General features: G+C 45.8%; 1 protein-coding gene across 1 annotated transcript; it reads left to right on the plus strand.

The window, feature by feature from the left end:
* The first annotated feature begins 451 nt into the window (after positions 1-451).
* Positions 452-19,451, plus strand: LOC311127610 (glutamine-dependent NAD(+) synthetase-like). The gene is made up of 21 exons (XM_084159435.1): positions 452-651; positions 935-995; positions 1,232-1,348; positions 1,430-1,483; positions 1,584-1,673; positions 3,970-4,021; positions 5,960-6,048; positions 7,886-8,003; positions 8,707-8,838; positions 9,064-9,135; positions 9,450-9,574; positions 11,640-11,688; positions 11,855-11,957; positions 12,129-12,297; positions 12,439-12,574; positions 12,869-12,975; positions 13,156-13,287; positions 13,398-13,467; positions 18,218-18,346; positions 18,675-18,851; positions 19,010-19,451. The coding sequence occupies exons 1-21, from the start codon at positions 567-569 to the stop codon at positions 19,046-19,048; spliced, it is 2,106 nt and encodes a 701-aa protein (XP_084015561.1). The 5' UTR covers positions 452-566; the 3' UTR covers positions 19,049-19,451.
* Positions 19,452-19,618: the final 167 nt, after the last annotated feature.

Below are 19,618 nucleotides of genomic sequence, written 5' to 3' on the forward strand. Positions count from 1 at the left end.
CAGCTGGTTGTGTAAATAAGCTTCCTGTCTCTTTAATAAGATATAAAGGAGGAGGGGCAGTAGTAGCAAAGATTTTTTTTAAACTAAACCAAGATAGACCACAGCCTGTCGTTTCAAATGGTTCATAGTGGGCAGAACAAGGAAGGAGGTGGGCAGAGCCAAGCACGAGCTAGCGAGATCCTATTGGCGCGTTCTAGTAACGTTTTGAAACTTTGGCAAAGGGTAAAGTCTACAAAACCAGTGAGATCAAATGTTTAATTTATGAAAAAATTAGCAGAATGTCGGCCAAAATCCATCTTCTCCCACTGCCGGCCACTCGGCTTCCTCTCACTACCATATTTGGTACATTGTTTGAGCGAGTGGAAACGCCAAGCGGATGCTTCACATTTATACATCCGGTGAAATATCTGTCTCATTGTTCTATCTGTAGTAGTAGTGCCCGGATCGAAGTGACACAACGTTGCAACTCAGATAGTATTGAGTCGAGTGTTACAGTAACTCATTTGAGAATTGAAGGTCCAACGTTTGAATATCAGCAAGGCTAATTTGTTGCACCATTATATGAAATGGGACGAAAGGTTATATTAGCTACGTGCTCCTTGAATCAATGGGCACTAGATTTTGACGGAAACTTGGAGAGAATACTGAGAAGTAAGTCCGAATAAAATAATTGGGTAGCACACTCTGCAAGCCTCTCCGAAGTAAAAATCCATGAATTGAAGATGCATTGTCCATTTAACTTAAACTGTAGTGGGTTCATATACAGAGCTGTCTTAAAGGTCATATGGTGTTGTAATGACCTATAGACATTCCACTCATAAGCCTGTAGTCTACTATACTAGGCTACTTGCTCTTCAGGAATAGTATGCAAATCTTGCAAATGAGGACTCTGGACATGACGTTCACTTTAATAATGATATATTCTCATGACTAGGTATCGCGATAGCCAAGTCTCACGGGGCAAAATACAGATTGGGACCTGAACTGGAAATATGGTATTTATTATTTACATCTCCTTCATCAAAGTTGTGATTGTTGAGTACATTACAGTATACAGTAAGTAGCCCATTTAGTTTAATAGACAAATGTATGTCTTTGTTTGTGGGCTTTTTATTTGACTCCTATAAAGCTCTGTGCATTTGCATATAATACGCCTCCTACATGGCCATGCCTGCTCTGATTTTCCATGAACTTTCCCTCAACCTCCTCTCTTTCTGTCCCTGGTCATCAGTGGGTATGGCTGTGCGGACCACTTCTACGAGTCAGACACCCTGCTGCACTGCTTCCAGGTACTCAGGAAGCTGCTGGAGTCACCTGTCACCCAGGACATCATCTGCGATGTTGGCATGTCAGTCACACTTCTCACAAGCACTTCAGCTCTGTTGTGCCTCTCTTTGCCTCCTGGTAATGTTCTCTAAATCCCCCTCAGGCCCATCATGCATCATAATGTTCGGTACAACTGTAGAGTCATTTTCCTCAACGGGTAAGTCTTGGAAATAAGCAATTCTGAATGTATGTATGTTATGTGCATCGTCAAAAGCAATTAGGTGTAATTGTTCACCATTTTTACACTCTTTTTAAAGGAAAATCTTGTTGATCCGACCCAAGATGCTGCTGGCCAACTATGGGAACAACCGGGAGTTCCGCTGGTTTTCACCATGGAATAAACTCAGGTTAGTGATCAACATAGAATCTGCCTTCCTTCTGAACATAATGATAATACTTTGATAAACAGTGAAATTAAAGAGATTCTCCGGTACTTGTGTATACTTTTTAGCCAGTAGTTCTGAAAGTAGGCCAAAAGTAGTCTCAAATTGCATACTATGTCACATACAGTGCCTTCGGAAAGTATTCAGACCCCTTCACTTTTTCCACATTTTGTTACGTTACAGGCTTATTCTAAAATTGATTAAATCAATGTTTTTCCTCATCAATCTACACAAAATACCCCATAATGACGAAGCGAAAACAGGTTTTTAGACATGTTTGCAAATGTATTACAAATAAAAAACAGAAATACCTTATTTACAAAAGTATTCAGACCCTTTGCTATGAGACTCGAAATTCAGCTCAGGCGCATCCTGTTTCCATTGATCATTATTGAGATGTTTCTACAACTTGATTGGACTCCACCTGAGGTAAATTCAATTGATTGGACATGATTTGGAAAGGCCCACAGCTGTCTATATAAGGTCCCACAGTTGACAGTGCATGTCAGACCAAAAACCAAGCCATGAGGTTGAAGGAATTGTCCGTAGAGCTCCGAGACAGTATTGTGTCGAGGCACAGAACTGGGGAAGGGTACCAAACATTTCTGCAGCATTGAAAGTCCCCAAGAACACAGTGGCCTCCATCATTCTTAAATGGAAGAAGTTTGGAACCACCAAGACTCTTCCTAGAGCTGGCCGCCCAGCCAAACTGAGCAATCGGGGGAGAAGGGCCTTGGTCAGGGAGGTGACCAAGAACCCAATGGTCACTCTGATAGAGCTCCAGAGTTCCTCTGTGGAGATGGGAGATCCTTCCAGAAGGACAACCATCTCTGCAGCACTCCACCAATCAGGCCTTTATGGTAGAGTGGCCAGACGGAAGCCACTCCTCAGTAAAAGGCACATGACTGCCCGCTTGGAGTTTGCCAAAAGGCACCTAAAGACTCTGAGACCATGAGAAACAAGATTCTCTGGTCTGATGAAACCAAGATTGAACTCTTTGGCCTGAATGCCAAGCTTCACGTCTGGAGGAAACCTTGCACCATCCCTACGATGAAGCATGGTGGTGGCAGCATCATGCTGTGGGGATGTTTTTCAGCGGCAGGGACTGTGAGACTAGTCAGAATCGAGGGAAAGATGAATGGAGCAAAGTACAGAGAGATACTTGATGAAAACCTGCTCCAGAGCGCTCAGGATCTCAGACTGAGGCGAAGGTTCACCTTACAACAGAACAACGACCCTAAGCACACAGCCAAGACAACGTAGGAGAGGCTTCGGGACAAGTCTCTGAATGTCCTTGAGTGGCCCAGCCAGAGCCTTGACTTGAACCCGATCGAACATCTCTAGAGAGACCTGAAAATAGTGCAGCGATGCTCCCCATCCAACCTGACAGAGCTTGAGAGGATCTGCAGAGAAGAATGGGAGAAACTCCCCAAATACAGGTGTGCCAAGCTTGTAGCGTCACATCCAAGAAGACTCAAGGCTGTAATCGCTGCCAAAGGTGCTTCAACAAAGTACTGAGTAAAGGGTCTGAATACTTATGTGAATGTAATATTTCCGTTGTTTATTTTTAATACATTTGCAAACATTTCTAAAAACCTGGTTTTGCTTTGTAATTATGGGGTATTGTGTGTAGATTGATGAGGTGAAAAAACAAATTTGATCAATTTTAGAATAAGGCTGTACCGTAACAAAATCTGGAAGAAGTCAAGGGGTCTGAATACTTCCGAAGGTACTGAATGTTCAGATATGTGCACCATGTCATTGCTCTCTCTCTAGCTCTGCTGTGTGTGCATCTTGCTAGTTTACACTCAAATGGCGAAGGGCTGAAGCTCATTGGCTAGAACTCGAATTGCTACGGGGCTGGCCCACGTTGGGGAAAATGTAGGGAAAATGGCGCAGCACAGCTTCCAGAAAACAGTTGCTTTCAAACTAGGGATTTCGTGGCTAATTGAAGTAAGACAGTAATTATGCTCATAGATTATGCATGTATGAGCTACACATGGACACTATCCAGCCCAAAGCGGGAGGTTTAAAAATACTCAGTAGTCGCCATAGTTCCGGAGCATGTTTTTAAATGTTTAGATCTAAGGGCAAAGCACATTTGGTAAGTGGAAAAGGACAATAAGCCATTTATTTCACATCACACATACTGTAATAACATATACGCATTTTGCTACACCTGTCATAACACCTGCAAATCTCTGTACGCGACCAATAAACTTTGCTTTGAACATGGCAGTATTGTGCTTGTCTGCCACAGACATGTGGAGGAGTACTTCCTGCCCAGGATGATCCAGGACGTGACAGGACAGGTAGGATCCATCTCTCTCCTTACCTCTCTCTCTAATGGCGGGGTGTTGGTATGCACTAACAAGGATCAGTGATAAGAGGATTATTTGCACGTTTCTTCATTTAAAGGGAAACTGTATCATTATTATACAGTACCAGTCAAAGGTTTGGACACACCTACTCATTACAGGGTTTTTCTTTATGTTGACTATTTTCTACATTGTAGAATAATAGTGAAGACATCAAAACTATAAAATAACACATATATAATCATGTAGTAACCAAAATAGTGTTAAACAAATCAAAATGTGCACACTCTTGGCATTCTCTCAACCAGCTTCACGAGGTAGTCACCTGGAATGCATTTCAATTAACAGGTGTGCCTTGTTAAATGTTAATTTGTGGCATTTCTTTCCTTCTTAATACGTTTGAACCAATCAGTTGTGTTATGACAAGGTATGGGTGGTATACAGAAGATAGCCCTATTTGGTAAAAGACCAAGTCCATATTATGGCAAGAACAGCTCAAATAAGCAAAGACAAATGACAGTCCATCATTACTTTAAGACATGAAGGTCAGTCAATCCAGAAAATGTCAAGAACTTTGAAAGTTTCTTCAAGTGCAGTCGCAAAAACCATCAAGCACTATGATGAAACTGGCTCTTATGAAGACCGCCAAAGGAAAGGAAGACCCAGAGTTACCTCTGCTGCAGAGGATAGGTTAATTAGAGTTAACTGCACCTCAGATTGCAGCCCAAATAAATGCTTCACAGAGTTCAAGTAACAGACACATCTCAACATCAACTGTTCAGAGGAGACTGCGTGAATCCGGCCTTCATGGTCGAATTGCTGCAAAGAAACCACTACTAAAGGACACCAACAATAAGAAGAGACTTGCTTGGGCCAAGAAACACGAGCAATGGACATTAGACCGGTGGAAATCTTTATTTTGGTCTTAGTCCAAATTTGAGATTTTTGGTTCCAACCGCCGTGTCTTTGTGAGACGCAGAGTAGGTGAACGGATGATCTCCCCATGTGTGGTTCCCACTGTGAAGCATGGAGGAGGAGGTGTGATGGTGTAGGGGTGCTTTGCTGGTGACACTGTCAGTGATTTATTTAGAATTAAAGGCACACTTAACCAGCATGGCTATCACAGCATTCTGCAGCGATACGCCATCCCATCTGGTTTGTGCTTAGTGGGAATATAATTCGTTTTTCAACAGGACAATGACTCAAAACACACCTCCAGGCTGTTTTAAGGGCTATTTGACCAAGCAGAGGGATGGAGTGCTGCATCAGATGACCTGGCCTCCACAATCACCCGACCTCAACCCAACTGAGAAGGTTTGTGATGAGTTGGAAAAGCAGCCAACAAGTTCTCAGCATTTGTGGGAACTTCAAAACTGTTGGTAAAGCATTCCTCATGAAGCTGGTTGAGAGAATGCAAAGCTGTCATTTTTAAAATGTAACTAGGCAAGTCAGTTAAGAACAAATTGTTACTTTCAATGATGGCCTACCCCGACCAAACCCGGACGATGCTGGCTAATTGTGCGCCGCCCTATGGGATTCCCAATCACGGCTAGATTGTGATACAGCCTGGAATCGAACCAGGGTCTGTAGTAGTGACGCCTCTAGCGCTGAGATGCAGTGCTTTAGACCGCTGTACCACTCGGGAGTCATGAAGGCAAAGGATGGCTACTTTGAAGAATTAAAAATCTAAAATATATTTAGATTTGTTTATGAATTTTTTGGTTACTACATGATTCAATATGTGTTATTTCATAGTTTTTATGTCTTCACTATTATTCTACAATGTAAAAAATAGTAAAATAAAGAAAAACCCTTGAATAAGTAGGTGTATCCAAACTTTTGACTGGTACTGTATATGTGCAGCAATCAATAGTATCATCCATTTAATGTGATCGTTAATGAAATTCCTTTCCATTGTTCTGTCTCTTGAAGGACACTGTCCCCTTTGGTGACTGCGTCCTCTCAACCAAAGACACCTGCATCGGGAGTGAGATCTGTGCTGAGCTGTGGAACCCTAGGAGGTACATTCAGTTAAGAGTCTCAAATGAAGGACTCTTTTCAAACCTAAATCAATTTCTGTAATGAGTTGTGAAATACTGTGTGTCGTTAGTTATTTGTGTAATGGATTGAAAGAGAGCTCAAATGTTTTTGAGAGATTGAGTGAGATTGCAAATGTGAATAATTATATACAGTGTGTGTGTGTTTTTCTAGTAAGCTGCAGTCTGTAATGATGTACAGTTGATGTCGGAAGTTTACATACACCTTAGCCAAATACATGTAAACTCAGTTTTTCACAATTCCTGACATTTAATCCTAGTAAAAATTCCCTGTCTTAGGTCAGTTAGGATCACCACTTTATTTTAAGAATGTGAAATGTCAGAATAATTGTAGAGAGAATGATTTATTTCAGCTTTTATTTCTTTCATCACATTCCCAGTGAGTCAGAAGTTTACATACACTCAATTAGTATTTGGTAGCATTGCCTTTAAATTGTTTAACTTGGGTCAAACGTTTTGGGTTGCCTTCCACAAGCTTCCCACAATAAGTTGGGTGAATTTTGGCCCATTCCTCCTGACAGAGCTGGTGTAACTGAGTCAGGTTTGTAGGCCTCCTTGCTCGCACACGCTTTTTCAGTTCTGCCCACAAATCTTCTATAGGATTAAGGTCAGGGCTTTGTGATGGCCACTCAAATACCTTGACTTTGTTGTCCTTAAGCCATTTTGCCACAACTTTGGAAGTATGCTTGGGGTCATTGTCCATTTGGAAGACCCATTTGCGACCAAGCTTTAACTTCCTGACTGATGTCTTGAGATGTTGCTTTAATATATCCACATAATTTTCCTTCCTCATGATGCCATCTATTTTGTGAAGTGCACCAGTCCCTCCTGCAGCAAAGCACCCCCACAGCATGATGCTGCCACCCCCGTGCTTCACGGTTGGGATGGTGTTCTTCAGCTTGCAAGCCATCCCCTTTTTCCTCCAAACATAACGATGGTCATTATGGCCGAACAGTTCTATTTTTGTTTCATCAGACCAGAGGACATTTCTCAAAAAAGTACGATCTTTGTCCCCATGTGCAGTTGCAAACCATAGTCTGGCTTTTTTTATGGCAGTTTTGGAGCAGTGGCTTCTTCCTTGCTGAGCGGCCTTTCAGGTTATGTCGATATAGGACTCGTTTTACTGTGGATATAGATACTTTTGTACCTGTTTCCTCCAGCATCTTCAGAAGGTACTTTGCTGTTGTTCTGGGATTGATTTGCACTTTTCGCACCAATCTCTAGGAGACAGAACGCGTCTCCTTCCTGAGTGGTATGACGGCTGCGTGGTCCCATGGTGTTTATACTTGCATACTATTGTTTGGACAGATGAACGTGGAAATCGCTCCCAAGGATGAACCAAACTTGTGGAGGTCTACCATTTTTTTTTCTTGGCTGATTTCTTTTGATTTTCCCATTATGTCAAGCAAAGAGGCACTGAGTTTGAAGGTAGGCCTTGAAATACATCCACAGGTACACCTCCAATTGACTCAAATGATGTCAATTAGCCTATCAGAAGCTTCTAAAGCCATGACATCATTTTCTGGAATTTTTCAAGCTGTTTAAAGGCACAGTCAACTTAGTGTATGTAAACATCTGACCCACTGGAATTGTGATTAAGTGAATTATAAGTGAAATAATCTGTCTGTAAACAATTGTTGGAAAAATTACTTGTGCACAAAGTAGATGTCCTAACCGACTCTCCAAAACTATAGTTTGTTAACAAGAAATTTGTGGAGTGGTTGGAAAACGAGTTTTAATGACTCCAACCTATGTAAACTTCCGACTTCAACTGTATGTGGGAATGTCATGTGCTTGGCAGCCCCCATGTGGACATGGGTCTAGATGGTGTGGAGATCTTCACCAACTCCTCAGCCAGCTACCACGAGCTACGCAAGGCAGACCACAGAGTCAACCTAGTTAAATCAGCCACCACAAAGGTGATCAAACACACGGATGGACACATGCACGGACGCATGCACATGTTATACAGCCCTCAAACTCAACTCTGGACCTTGAAGCCAGTCCCACTGCATTTTAAAATTGTTCCCCTCTAATCAGGGACTGATTAGGGTCACCAGGTGTGTGCAATTCATTATCAGCTAGAACAGAAAACCAGCAGGCTCCGGACCTCGTAGTGTAAGAGTTGAGTACCCCTGTTATACAGGATGTGTAGTGAGAATAGAGGGACTGCATGTTGCCAGCCCAGTAACCACTTGGAGGCACTGTTTTGTCATTATAATACTGCTCCATTTCATACAGTGTTTTGCCTATATATTTTGCCTATATAGTTTGATTTGTTTAACACGTTTTTGGTTACCACATGATTACATTTGTGTTATTTCATCGTTTTTATGTCTTCACTATTATTCTACAATGTAGAAAATAGTAACAATTATGAAAAACCCTTGAATGAGTAGGTGTCCAAACTGTTGACTGGTACTGTATATTTTGATTATTTTGAGTTTGGGTAGCACCTATCATTACATTGATCCTAGACGTGTGTAATAACACTGTAATTACTACAATAACAACATTGTTGTTACATGTTATTTTAGTAAATTGTTATTGCATAGTAATGAAGTTGGGCGGTTTCTGATATTACAAGTGGATTAAGGACAATTGTGTTATTATTTTGCACAGAGTGGGGGGATCTACATGTTTGCCAATCAGAAGGGTTGTGATGGAGACAGACTCTACTATGATGGTTGTGCCATGGTGGCCATCAACGGGGACATAGTGGCCCAGGGAACACAGTTCTCCCTGGATGACGTGGTAAGGACAGGCTCAACATAACAGAAAGTAAATGTGAGAACAATATCTTACAGCCTATTCTTTCACCCTCACTGCACTCTCACGTCACATACCAGGGTGAGCTGTGTTTGATTATATGGACTGGCCAAGTCAGCATGTTGTATAATGTTATTGTTAATGTTAGCCATTCCCAAAGTGAACCATTGGACAATGTGGAACCTCTGTATGTGTGTGTGTCTGTTTCAGGAGGTTGTGACTGCCACTCTTGATCTGGAGGATGTCCGCAGCTACAGAGGAGAGCGTTGCCACCCACACGTGGTGAGCTGACATCTCTCTTCAAAACAGGGCACTTTTTACTTCTCAGAAATGGTAGGTGTGATTCAGAAACACATTACTTCCCAAGTGAAACTAGCCACTCAAGGGAAGCCAGAGGTAATCCTGTTCAACATTCAACTCCCTAAGCCAAGGCTCTGTCTCTGTCTGGTGTTGTCTTTCCTCCCTATACTGGGTACACACTCAAGAGTCACTTTACCTTCTCCCTTCAGTTATTGACTCAGACTCAAAATAGCATGCCCATTACATTTTAAATGTCACGTGGTTTGCTGATATGTCTTCTGCTCCACTGTGTTCAGGAGTATGAGCACAAACCGTGCCATAGAGTCAAAGTGGACTTTTCCCTGTCTGATTGTGAAGATGTCTACCTCCCCACTCACCAGCCCATTGAGTGGCAGTTCCACACCCCTGAGGAGGAGATTAGGTATGGCACCCCCTGATAAAGACTGTGATCACAAGAGTGTTGTGTGGCTAAAATGCTTCCAAAAATAAATAGTAGCTATTTTTGACTGTGTCTCCCTGTATTTTGTTTGTTCACCATGGAATCATTGGAAACATACAGAGATAGCAGCCTACTATATTGCCACCCAGTGGATTCAGGAGCTTTGTGTGTGACATTCATTTGCCCTGACTGCTCCCTTTGTGTCTGAAACTGAGCTGCATGTCTTTGGTGGAGCCAATCCCTGTCTGAGAGAAGTTAAAACTAGAAAGACACGTTTTTTTAAAAGTTACTTTCCAGATCATGGGACTGCCCACCTCTTTACAGTTTACAGTGTACACATACAGTGGGGAGAACAAGTATTTGATACACTGCCGATTTTGCAGGTTTTCCTACTTACAAAGCATGTAGAGGTCTGTAATTTTTATCATAGGTACACTTCAACTGTGAGAGACGGAATCTAAAACAAAAATCCAGAAAATCACATTGTATGATTTTTAAGTAATTAATTTGCATTTTATTGCATGACATAAGTATTTGATACATCAGAAAAGCAGAACTTAATATTTGGTACAGAAACCTTTGTTTGCAATTACAGAGATCATACATTTCCCTTAGGTCTTGACCAGGTTTGCACACACTGCAGCAGGGATTTTGGCCAACTCCTCCATACAGACCTTCTCCAGATCCTTCAGGTTTCGTGGCTGTCGCTGGGCAATACAGACTTTCAGCTCCCTCCAAATATGTTCTATTGGGTTCAGGTCTGGAGACTGGCTAGGCCACTCCAGGACCTTGAGATGCTTCTTACGGAGCCACTCCTTAGTTGCCCTGGCTGTGTGTTTCAGGTCGTTGTCATGCTGGAAGACCCAGCCACGACCCATCTTCAATGCTCTTACTGAGGGAAGGAGGTTGTTGGCCAAGATCTCGCGATACATGGCCCCATCCATCCTCCCCTCAATACGGTGCAGTCGTCCTGTCCCCTTTGCAGAAAAGCATCCCCAAAGAATGATGTTTCCACCTCCATGCTTCACGGTTGGGATGGTGTTCTTGGGGTTGTACTCATCCTTCTTCTTCCTCCAAACACGGCGAGTGGAGTTTAGACCAAAAAGCTATATTTTTGTCTCATCAGACCACATGACCTTCTCCCATTCCTCCTCTGGATCATCCAGATGGTCATTGGCAAACTTCAGACGGGCCTGGACATGCGCTGGCTTGAACAGGGGGACCTTGCGTGCGCTGCAGGATTTTAATCCATGACGGCGTAGTGTGTTACTAATGGTTTTCTTTGAGACTGTGGTCCCAGCTCTCTTCAGGTCATTGATCAGGTCCTGCCGTGTAGTTCTGGGCTGATCCCTCACCTTCCTCATGATCACTGATGCCCCACAAGGTGAGATCTTGCATGGAGCCCCAGACCGAGGGTGATTGACCGTCATCTTGAACTTCTTCCATTTTCTAATAATTGCGCCAACAGTTGTTGCCTTCTCACCAAGCTGCTTGCCTATTGTCCTGTAGCCCATCCCAGCCTTGTGCAGGTCTACAATTTTATCCCTGATGTCCTTACACAGCTCTCTGGTCTTGGCCATTGTGGAGAGGTTGGAGTCTGTTTGATTGAGTGTGTGGACAGGTGTCTTTTATACAGGTAACGAGTTCAAACAGGTGCAGTTAATACAGGTAATGAGTGGAGAACAGGAGGGCTTCTTAAAGAAAAACTAACAGGTCTGTGAGAGCCGGAATTCTTACTGGTTGGTAGGTGATCAAATACTTATGTCATGCAATAAAATGCAAATGAATTACTTAAAAATCATACAATGTGATTTTCTGGTCTCTCACAGTTGAAGTGTACCTATGATAAAAATTACAGACCTCTACATGCTTTGTAAGTAGGAAAACCTGCAAATTCGGCAGTGTATCAAATACTTATTCTCCCCACTGTACATACCCTTCCATTCATGTGACAAACAGCACAGGGCCTTCATTCTAACCCGCAATTTGACCCATGTCAAATACATGTACATGTTTGTCTCTGTGTTCTTGTCTTTGTTGTCTTCAGCCTGGGTCCAGCATGTTGGCTTTGGGACTACCTGAGGAGAAGTGGTCAGGTGAGTAGTCCTATATTAGGTGTAAATTATGTGTAAATGTGCTTATGCTTACTTGCTTATTACTGAATATTTGTACTGAATATACAAAGAATATACAAAATGTACTGAATATTTATATTGTCTGTCTATCTCTATCCATAAACACTCCTGTTATTCCCTGCTCCAGGCTGGTTTCCTCCTGCCACTCAGTGGCGGTGTGGACAGTTCCTCTACAGCCTGCATTGTCTACTCCATGTGTGTGCTGGTCTGCCAGGCAGTCAGAGATGGCAGTGAGTACTGGACTGGACTCTGTACAGGCCCATAGTGTTTTGTTGTGTCCCACAAGTGACACAAAAGCACATGGCTCCTATTCTAAAGTTTGACGTTGCATACAAAGTTTGTCACTACAGGTTCTGACCACGCAATCTTTCCTTCTCTCTCCCTCCCTCTCCCTACATCAGACTCTCAGGTGCTGGAGGATGTTCAACGGGTAGTGAGTGATGTGTCCTACACCCCTCTGGACCCACGGGAGCTGTGTGGACGCATCTTCACCACCTGCTACATGGCCAGTGAGAACTCCTCGGAGGGAACCCGTAACAGGGCCAAAGAGCTGGCCGCTCAGGTTGGCAGGTGAGCGTCACTGGCCCCATCATAGTTGGGTAGTTACAGAATAACAAATTAGAACACAATGAGACTTGCATCTGTTACAAATCTCACCTTATGCTTTCCTTCGAAAGTTATTTTTCTTCTTTGTATTTCTCGTTTATTCAGCTCACACATGAACCTCAATATCGACATGGCAGTGAAAGGCATGCTGGGAATCTTCTCCATGGTTACGGGAAAGTGTCCCCAGTTCCGTGTTAATGGTGGAAGCACCAGAGAAAACCTTGCCCTACAGAATGTGCAGGTGGGTTAAGTGTAAAGGGTCAAGGAGTACTCCAGTACATTGTTCAGGTGTTACCTGAAACACTACAGCAAAGCAGAGACCCGTTTTTGCAAAGTGAACAAAAAAATGTGTTTCTGAGATGAGCAGGGCTTTCATCCTGCTTGCATTTCTCTTTTATTGCGCCATTTACTTGCATATTCACACATGCTCACTACAATCCTCACACCATGTTTCAGTTAAACGGTCTGATCTGAGTAAGCAATTGTGTGGTGTGTGAATTTTATGATCCTTTATCCACTATCCTGTCCCACCCAGGCCCGTATCAGGATGATTCTGGCCTACCTCTTTGCTCAGCTCTGTCAGTGGGCTGAGGGTAAACCTGGTGGCCTCCTAGTCCTTGGCTCAGCCAATGTGGATGAGAGGTTAGTGAGTACTAGAGAATGTCAATGTTTCATTTAGATATTTAATATTTTCTGTCTCACTTTTTAAAAAACTGTGCTGTCTGCTTCAGTCCAACAGAAGAGTACGAAGAGTATGACCTCTCTCTGTATTTGACCCCTCTCTGTTATTGACCCTCACCTCAATACCCCTCTTTTCTGCAGCCTCACTGGCTACTTCACTAAGTATGACTGCTCCAGTGCTGACATCAACCCCATTGGGGGCATCAGTAAGACAGACCTGAAGAGCTTCCTGCAGTACTGTGTCGAACAGTTCCAGCTCACCGCCCTCAGAAGGTGAAGCCCGCTGCTCTGCAATCCCATCTTCTTCTCTGGGATGATACAAAACAGTCACTATAATGTCAAGAGACTCACCATGTTGGCAACTGTCTTTATGTGCTCTGTAGTATCATGGCTGCACCTCCCACTGCAGAGCTGGAGCCCCTGACGGACGGCCAGGTGTCGCAGACTGATGAGGTAACAAGTCAACATGTCACCTCTAGTGGAGCCAGATGTGTCATTGTGTCACGGTGCAGGGGAAGAGGAGTGCCCAGGAGTTCGCGTTGGAATTCCGTACTCTAGCGGCGGATGCAGGGTGGAATGAGCGGGCCCTCATCGATCACTACCGCAGTAGTCTACGTGAGGACGTCCGTAGGGAGCTGGCCTGTCGGGACACCAGCCTTTCGTTCGACCAGTTAGTCGACATGTCCATCAGGCTGGATACCCTGCTAGCTACCCGCGGACGTCCCGAGGGGGGTCCGTCCATTTCACCCTCCAGCGCCTCCGAGCCGTGCCCCATGGAGCTCGGGGGCGCTGGCGCTAGAGAGAGGAGGGGTCGGAGTACGAGGGGGTCCATCTCCTGCACTAACTGTGGTCGGGGAGGACACACCGCGGCTAGGTGCTGGGGATGGCCTCCTAGGGGAGAAGACGACAGGCCCCGCACTGGGGAGTCCTTCCAGGTGAGTAGGCGCCCCACTCACCCAGAGCTCTCTGTTGCGCACTTATGTATACCTGTACGTTTTCCACAGGTAGCACCTCATTCCCAGCATAAGGCGCTGGTAGATTCAGGCGCGGCTGGGAATTTTGTTGATAGGAAATTTTGTTTAGATTTAGGGATTCCCCTTCGTCCTGTTGACGTCCCCTTCCCCGTTCATGCCCTAGATAGCCGTCCGTTGGGATCGGGCTTGATCAGGGAGGTCACGGCGCCACTTAGGATGTGTGCGCAGGGGGGTCATCAGGAGATGATCCAGCTATTTCTGATCGACTCGCCTGCGTATCCGGTGGTGCTGGGCATGCCCTGGTTGAGTAACCATAACCCGTCGATTTCGTGGCAGGAGAGGGCTCTGATGGAGTGGTCTGACCAGTGTGTGGGTCGATGTTTAGGCGTTTCCGTAGGGGCTACCTCGGTGGAGAGTCCAAACCAGGTGCCCGCATTGCACGTTCCCCCTGAGTATGGGGATTTGGCTATTGTGTTCAGTAAGTCAAGGGCGACGCAGTTGCCTCCCCATAGGCAGGGAGATTGTGCGATAGAACTCCAGGCAGGAGCTGCGCTCCCACGGAGCCATGTGTATCCTCTGTCTCAGGAGGAGAAGAGAGCTATGGAGACTTACATAGACGAATCTCTGAGATACATAGGATACATACGGCCCTCCACTTCCCCCGCGTCCTCGAGTTTCTTTTTTGTGAAGAAAAAGGATGGTGGGTTACGCCCGTGCATTGATTACCGTAGTCTCAATCAGATCACGGTGAAGTACAGTTATCCACTCCCGCTGATTGCGACCATGACGGAGTCATTGCACGGGGCGAGGTTCTTCACTAAATTAGATCTCAGGAGCGCATACAACTTGGTGCGCATTAGGGAGGGCGATGAATGGAAGACAGCCTTTAGTACCACCTCGGGCCATTACGAGTATCTAGTCATGCCATACGGGTTGATGAACGCTCCTTCAGTTTTCCAATCATTCGTGGATGAGATATTCAGGGACATGCAGGGGCAGGGGGTGGTCGTGTACACAGATGACATTCTCGTGTACTCGTCTACCCGAGTCGAGCATGTGGCTCTGGTGCGCCGAGTGTTGCGGAGGCTGTTGGAGCACGACCTGTATGTCAAGGCAGAGAAGTGTCTGTTTTTCCAGGAGTCGGTCTCCTTTTTGGGTTATCAGTTGTCTGCGTCAGGGGTGTGGATGGAGGTAGACCGGGTGTCGGCCGTGCGTAATTGGCAAACGCCAACCACTGTGAAGGAGGTGCAGCAGTTTTTGGGGTTTGCGAATTACTACCGGAGGTTTATCCGGGGTTTTGGACAGGTGGCAGCTCCCATAACGTCTCTTTTGAAGGGGGGTCCGGTGCGTCTGCAGTGGTCAGCCGAGGCGGACAGGGCGTTTGGGAGGCTGAAGGACCTGTTTACCTCGGCTCCGGTGCTGGCGCATCCGGATCCCTCTTTACCATTTCAGGTAGAGGTGGACGCGTCAGAGGCCGGTATAGGAGCCGTGCTTTCGCAACGGTCCGGCACACCACCTAAACTCCGCCCCTGTGCTTTTTATTCCAAGAAGCTCAGTCCGGCGGAGCGAAATTATGACGTAGGGGACAGGGAGCTGTTAGCCGTGGTACAGGCCCTAAAGGTGTGGAGGCACTGGCTTGAGGGGGCTCAACACCCTTTCCTCATTTTGACGGATCACCGTAACCTGGAGTACATCCGGGCAGCGAGGAGACTGAACCCTCGCCAGGCGCGGTGGAATATGTTTTTGACCCGGTTCGTATTTAAGATCACGTACATCCCTGGGTCACAGAACGGTAAGGCAGACGCACTGTCTCGGCGGTATGACACGGAGGAGAGGTCCGTGGAGCCCACTCCCATACTGCCGGAGTCTTGTCTGGTGGCACCGGTAGTGTGGGAGGTCGATGCTGAACTCGAGCGGGCGTTGCGCACCGACCCTAGTCCACCTCAATGCCCGGAGGGTCGGAAGTACGTTCCGCTCGAGGTTCGGGATCGATTGATCTATTGGGCTCACACGTCACCCTCCTCTGGACACCCTGGTATCGGCCGGACTGTGCACTGCCTTAGTGCTAAGTACTGGTGGCCCACGTTGGCGAGGGATGTGAGGGTTTATGTTTCCTCCTGCTCGGTGTGCGCCCAGTGTAAGGCGCCTAGACATCTGCCTAGGGGTAAGTTACTACCCCTGCCCGTTCCACAACGACCATGGTCTCACCTCTCGGTGGATTTCATCACTGACCTTCCTCCTTCACAGGGGAATACCACTATACTGGTCGTTGTGGACCGGTTCTCTAAGGCCTGTCGTTTGCTCCCTATGCCGGGCCTTCCTACTGCCCTACAGACCGCCGAAGCGCTATTCACCCATGTGTTCCGGCACTACGGGGTACCCGAGGATATTGTGTCTGATCGAGGTCCCCAATTTACCTCCAGAGTCTGGAGAGCCTTTATGGAGCGGTTGGGGGTCTCGGTGAGCCTCACCTCGAGTTACCATCCGGAGAGTAATGGGCAGGTGGAACGTGTGAACCAGGATGTGGGTAGGTTTCTTAGAACATACTGCCAGGACCGGCCAGAGGAGTGGGCAAGGTACGTTCCCTGGGCCGAAATGGCCCAGAATTCCCTACGCCATTCCTCCACTAACCTAACCCCTTTCCAATGTGTGTTAGGTTACCAGCCGGTTCTGGCACCTTGGCAGCAGAGCCAGATCGAGGCTCCTGCGGTGGATGAGTGGGTGCGGCGCTCGGAGGAGACATGGAACGCTGCACACGTCCACCTGCAGCGAGCCCTCCGTCGTCAAAAGGCGAGCGCCGATCTCCACCGCAGTGAGGGACCGGTGTACGCACCTGGTGATCGAGTCTGGCTCTCTACCAGAAAGCTGCCCCTCCGCCTGCCCTGTCGGAAACTGGGTCGGCGGTTTGTATGGCCATTTAAAGTCCTGAGAAGATTGAACGAGGTGTGTTACAGATTACAACTACCTGTTGAGTATAAAAGTATTAACCCCTCGTTCCATGTGTCTCTTCTCAGGCCGGTGGTAGCTGGCCCACTCCAATAAAATTAGATCAGGGAGACTCCTCCGCCCCCATTGGACATCGAGGGGGCACCGGCGTACTCCGTGCGATCCATCTTGGATTCGAGACGTCGGATGGGGGGTCTCCAATATCTAGTGGAGTGGGAGGGGTACGGCCCGGAGGAACGATGCTGGGTGCCGAGGAGAGACATTTTGGACCCGTCTCTCCTGTCGGAATTCCATCGTAGTCACCCGACGCACCCTGCTCCGCGTCCTCCTGGTCGTCCCCAAGGCCGGAGTCGGCGCACGTCTGGAGCCGCGCGTCAAGGGGGGGGTACTGTCACGGTTTCGGTCGAGGCTGCCTCTCTTCCTTGCTCGGGCAGGCTTCGGCGTTCGTCGTCTCCGGAATACTAGCTGCCACCGTTGTATGTTTCTATGTTCGTTTGGTCTGGTCTGGTATTGTACACCTGTTGTCGTTTAGTGTCATTAGTGTCCTATAAGTTCTCGTTGTGTTTGTCAGGTGTTGTGTGTGATTGTTTTCACTGTCGTGCGTTGTGCTATTTCGTATACTGTTTGCTCGGTTGAGCTGTCCTCCTATGTATAGGAGTGTTTTGTCGCACATGTTTAGTGCGCCCGTTTATTTTCGCCTGCGTGCGGAGTTCTCGCCTCAGGGCATTTCATCGTGTTTGATTTTGTGCATTCACTAAAGTCTTTTGGACTTATTTTCTGCGTCCTGCGCCTGATTCCACCACCACACCCACCTACAGCAACACTGACACCTTGGGCCTCTGATTATGTTGATTGTTGTGGGTGTGGGCCTACCACATATGAAGTGACAACTCATTTATCTTTATTTCTTTCGTTTTCTCTTTTTTTCTCACATACTGTACACACACTACTATGATTGACCTTTCTTTATACGTATTAAGAAAAGTTGACATTTAAGACTTACAGGTGAAAGTCATACCATAAACCCTCAGCTCTATTCAGCTTGACTAGTGTTGTTATTGTCCGCCATGTTTTTCCTCTGTGGCTGTGTTGACTATGTGGCTCTACTTCCCCTTGTCCATGATTGCTGTCTATATATACCACCTCACAAGCTTGGAAGATTAATGTCTCTTCAGGGATGTCATCTGTGCACATGGCTTGTTCTGTTATGGTGTAATCTGACCTCTTCCTTATCCCTTGCTGTCGTCCTCTCTCTTGCTCTCTCTGTGTCCCCCTCTCATCAGTCTGATATGGGGATGACATACTCGGAGCTGTCTGTGATTGGCCGGCTCAGGAAGATCTCCAAGTGCGGCCCGTACAGCATGTTCTGCAAACTCATCCACACGTGGAGGGAGGCCCTCTCCCCTCTACAGGTCACTCTACACCCCTGTATCGCACACCATTTACTATTTTCATACTATTAGATGCCTACCATGTAAAACAAGAAAAAACCTCAATGATAGAGTGTTATGTTTCACACAAAGTCATGTTTACACTTTAACCTGTGTCCTCCCCTTCATCTACACTGATTTAAGTGGATTTAACAAGTGACATCAATAAGGGATCATAGCTTTCACCTGGATTCTCCTGGTTAGTCTATGTCATGGAAAGAGGAGGTGTTCATAATGTTTTGTACACTCAGTGTATGCCATCTATTTGTATATTTGAGAATAACACTTCTTCTGACCATTGACATTTCAGGTGGCAGCCAAAGTGAAACACTTCTTCCAGATGTATTCTGTGAACAGACACAAAATGACAACTGTTACACCATCCTACCATGCTGAGAGCTATGGCCCTGATGACAACCGCTTTGACCTCAGGCCATTCCTCTACAACACACGCTGGTCCTGGCAGTTCAGAGCCATTGATAATCAGGTGGGGATCTAACAGTCAACATTACATTTTACTGTGGATCTCTCACATTTGGTTGTTCCCTCCTCATCGGCTTTATCGGATTTGATATAATCTCACAAGAATTGTGAATGTTCACTGAGTCCTCTGAACATGGTAAGTTATTGTTATTTCATACACAGGTGTCCAAGATGGAGGTTGGGAATGACTGCCACGACTAAGGTTCCTCCCAATGCCAGAGCAACATCCCAAAGAAACCATCTAAACTGTGACAATAAACACTGTGGTGCAACAGTGCAACTCCAAACAATCTTACTGTACACACAGTGACTTCTTACTGTGCAGTATTCCAATTTCTGAAAATAGACCTAGACTATTGATTGATATTGTAGGCTCTGACAATGAAGGCTATTCAAAATGAGTATTTTGTGTCAGTGGTTCAGCATTATGTGCATGATGTTGTCATTCTACATGCTCTAGGCCAACTTAAACTGGAGGCCAAAAGGAGTAACAATGTCTTGTTAAACATATTCACAACAGTCTATTCTCTCAGGTTAAAATACAATACACTTGTTCATTGAAATATTGATGTTCAGCTTTACTATTAAACACGTTTTTATCTTGGTTTGTTCTGTTGTCATCAATGATGTGTAAAACATGAGCCTAAGTGGTCATTGTTTTTACAAAGGTAGTGGCAAACTGATGTTAAAACGAAGTGTGAAACGTCTTTTACGCACCACTTTGATTGGCGCGTAAAAAGCTGCTGACTAACAAAATAGAAAGTAAACTAC

Source organism: Coregonus lavaretus, assembly GCF_964263955.1.
Source record: "Coregonus lavaretus genome assembly, chromosome: 4".
Classification (NCBI taxonomy): Eukaryota; Metazoa; Chordata; class Actinopteri; order Salmoniformes; family Salmonidae; genus Coregonus; species Coregonus lavaretus.